The following is a 2,991-nucleotide window of genomic DNA, read 5'->3' on the forward strand; positions in this document are numbered from 1 at the left end:
TGTTTCTATTATTATATAGGATTCTTTCTTAATGTCCTTTTTCAAAATTTCTCAACCTCATCTTCATTGATATTTTGTCTGAATTACTCCTTGTTATGGAGTAATTAAGCATAAGTTTTGGAATTACTCCAAATTATCATGTATAGCAGTATCTTTGACCTCTAGTCACTAGATGACAATGCCACCCTCACCCCTGGTCCTTCCACTATGACCATCAGAAATGTCCCCAAATATTATCAATTGACTCTTGGGGCAGTGATTGGAGTGTGCGTAATAGGCAGTAGTTGAGAACTGCTGCCTTATTTTCTTGCTTCTGGTAGATTTTCATGTTTCTTCTGACTTAAAACTGATGTGCAAATTAAATATCAAGGCTGCATATCTCTCAAATGATGTTATTATATGGATTTCAAAATCTGTATTATCACCCAGCCTGTGCAGCTCAGTGGTTGAGTTGAACTGCTCCAGGAGGTCACAGTTCAATTCCTAGTCAGGGCACATGACCAGGTTGCAGCTCAATCCCCAGCATGGGATTTGCAGGAGGTCGCCAATCAATGATTCTCATCATTGATGTTTCTATCTCTGTCTATTCTTCTCCCTTCCTCTCTCTCTAAAATCAATAAAAACATTTAAAAATATCTGTACTATCTTTGAAACTGGGAAATGTGGTATCTAAAAATTCTTCCTTATAATTTCTTTGTATTTTTTCTTTTTGCTTTTGGGAGCCAAAATAATATTCCATGCTCTAAAATCATATTTAGAGCTGGTCCTGTTTATTCGATTTCTCCAGAGGCTCATTTTCTTCCTTTCAATTCAATTTTATTTAAATACTTGCCTATTCTCTTTTGCACAACTCTCCCAAAAATTCAAAGAAGCAGAGAGATGTATACCTAAAAAGTCTCAGGTCCTTCTTTCTCCCACTCCCAGGAAACAGTTGTTGGGACATGACTATGCAGGTCCTTAGCTAAGCCAAACCCTTTGGGCAAAGCACTGTAGAAAGTGTACACTTTCTGTTCCAGACACTTAATGTATTCAGTGGCTAAAAATTCTGTCAAAATGATTTTCCCATGAATAATGGCTAAACCTACAGCATTTTCTAGATAACTTTCATGAAAAGGAATATCCATATTTTCTCAGACCTGCAAACAAACCTGCTAGTAGAAAAGACAGCCCCCTTGGGCCTCTGGAGAAGGGTTTGGGGGAGATCTAAGACTCTGATAACTATGTCCACTCTCTATGTAACCAGGTTCTTAGAAAAAATAGCTTCCTTATTCTCTGGAGGCTTCAAAGTGAACAATTAAAATTATTATTTCCAACATAATTCTGATCTTTTGAAAAAAGGTCATTTCATCACAAGCAAATATAAACAAAAAACAAAGGCTGAAATCCACCTACTAGTAACAGTAAGAATTTAATTCACAAATTGTAAAATAGGCATGATGATAAGTAAAAGATAATGTGAATAAAAAGGCCATAGTCCAAAATGCTGCCATTCATAACAATGGTTATGAAATGTATGTATACATTGTATATACATATATGTGCACACATGCACACTGAGACAGAGAGAGCAGCAGAGGCAGAAACAGAGAACTAATTACATGTCACAAATTGTTCTAAGTGCTTTACACATGAAATGTCACTTAATTTCCACAACATTTTTGATAAATAATTATTAATGTCTCCAGTTTTTATAGATGAGTCTCTGAAGTTCCAAAAAATTTAGACACTGCAATGACAACAATGAAAACATAATAAAATAAGAAATGGACAGCAAACAGAACATATACACATATGAGAATCTCATTTTGTGCATAACTGGAAAAGTAGTTCTTTATTGTAAAATAAGAGGAATTCAATTTTGAAATGAATCATAGTTTTCATAATAGATCAGAAACTGTGTATCTCAAGTGTGCTTCATTCATCTTAGGAAGGTTTTATGGCAAACTAAATGTGTGTGTGTCTTAACAGTCCAATAGCAAAACAATTTAAAACATTTAGATTAAATGAAAGCAAACATGGGGGCTGCAAATTTTTAAACGTGTTCAACCAAACCTGGGTCAACTTTGGAGGCACAAAGAAAATTGAATGAAAAAGACTCAAGCATAAAGATCTGCCCCCTGACTGTTCCCTCCACTCTATAACACAGCAGCCAACCAATTCATCCCTACACCAGCCTCCATTACGGGACCCTGGGTCCTACTAAGAAAATATTCGCCAGGAAAATGTTTTGGAGCCCACCACTTTTCTGAGAGCTTCTTTCACATCCTTGTTCCTCACACTATAGATCAGGGGGTTCAGCATGGGAATCACTACTGTGTAGAACACTGTGGCCACTTTGTCAGTATCCGCACTGTTGCCCGAATTTGGTCGGCAATAAGTGAAAAGAATTGTTCCCTGTAAGACAATGATGGCTGTGAGGTGGGAGGCACAGGTGGAAAAGGCTTTGTGTCTTCCCTGTGCAGAGTGCATCCTCAGGATGGTGATGAGAATAAACAAGTAGGAGGTGAGGATGATCATGATAGTGATGATCTCAATGAAATCGGCCACAATGAACACCATGAGCTTATTAACAGAGACATCATAGCAGGCAAGGTTAAAGATTGGGGGTAAATCACAAAAGAAGTGGTTAATCACATTTGATTTAAAGGATGGGATCTCAAGAGCTAAACACAAGTGAATCAGAGAACACACAGTCCCACTGAGGTAGCAGCAAAACACAAGCTCCACACAGAGAGTCCGGGACATGGTGACCATGTAGAGCACCCAGAACCGTGACTCCATAGATTAGAAGGAACAGCAAGGAGAGAAAGACTCTCAGTTCAGGGACATCAGATAATCCCAGAAGAATGAACTCTGTCACAGAGGTGCAGTTCCCCTCCCCCATTTCCACATCTGTCAGGTTTAGAAAACCAAATGATAGGTTTTATGTGTCTTCTGAAATGGAAATAATATAGAAAACACATATTTATATTTAATTAAGAAAAATATCAC

At 37.5% G+C, this 2,991-nt stretch overlaps 1 protein-coding gene across 1 annotated transcript; it reads right to left on the minus strand.

Annotated features, from left to right (window-relative positions):
• Positions 1–2,199: 2,199 nt before the first annotated feature.
• Positions 2,200–2,781, minus strand: LOC102773740 (olfactory receptor 5L1). The gene has a single exon (XM_006769415.1). It carries the CDS (start codon positions 2,779–2,781, stop codon positions 2,200–2,202), a length of 582 nt encoding a protein of 193 aa, XP_006769478.1.
• Positions 2,782–2,991: the final 210 nt, after the last annotated feature.

Source organism: Myotis davidii, unplaced genomic scaffold (assembly GCF_000327345.1).
Source record: "Myotis davidii unplaced genomic scaffold, ASM32734v1 scaffold4004, whole genome shotgun sequence".
Taxonomy (NCBI): Eukaryota; Metazoa; Chordata; class Mammalia; order Chiroptera; family Vespertilionidae; genus Myotis; species Myotis davidii.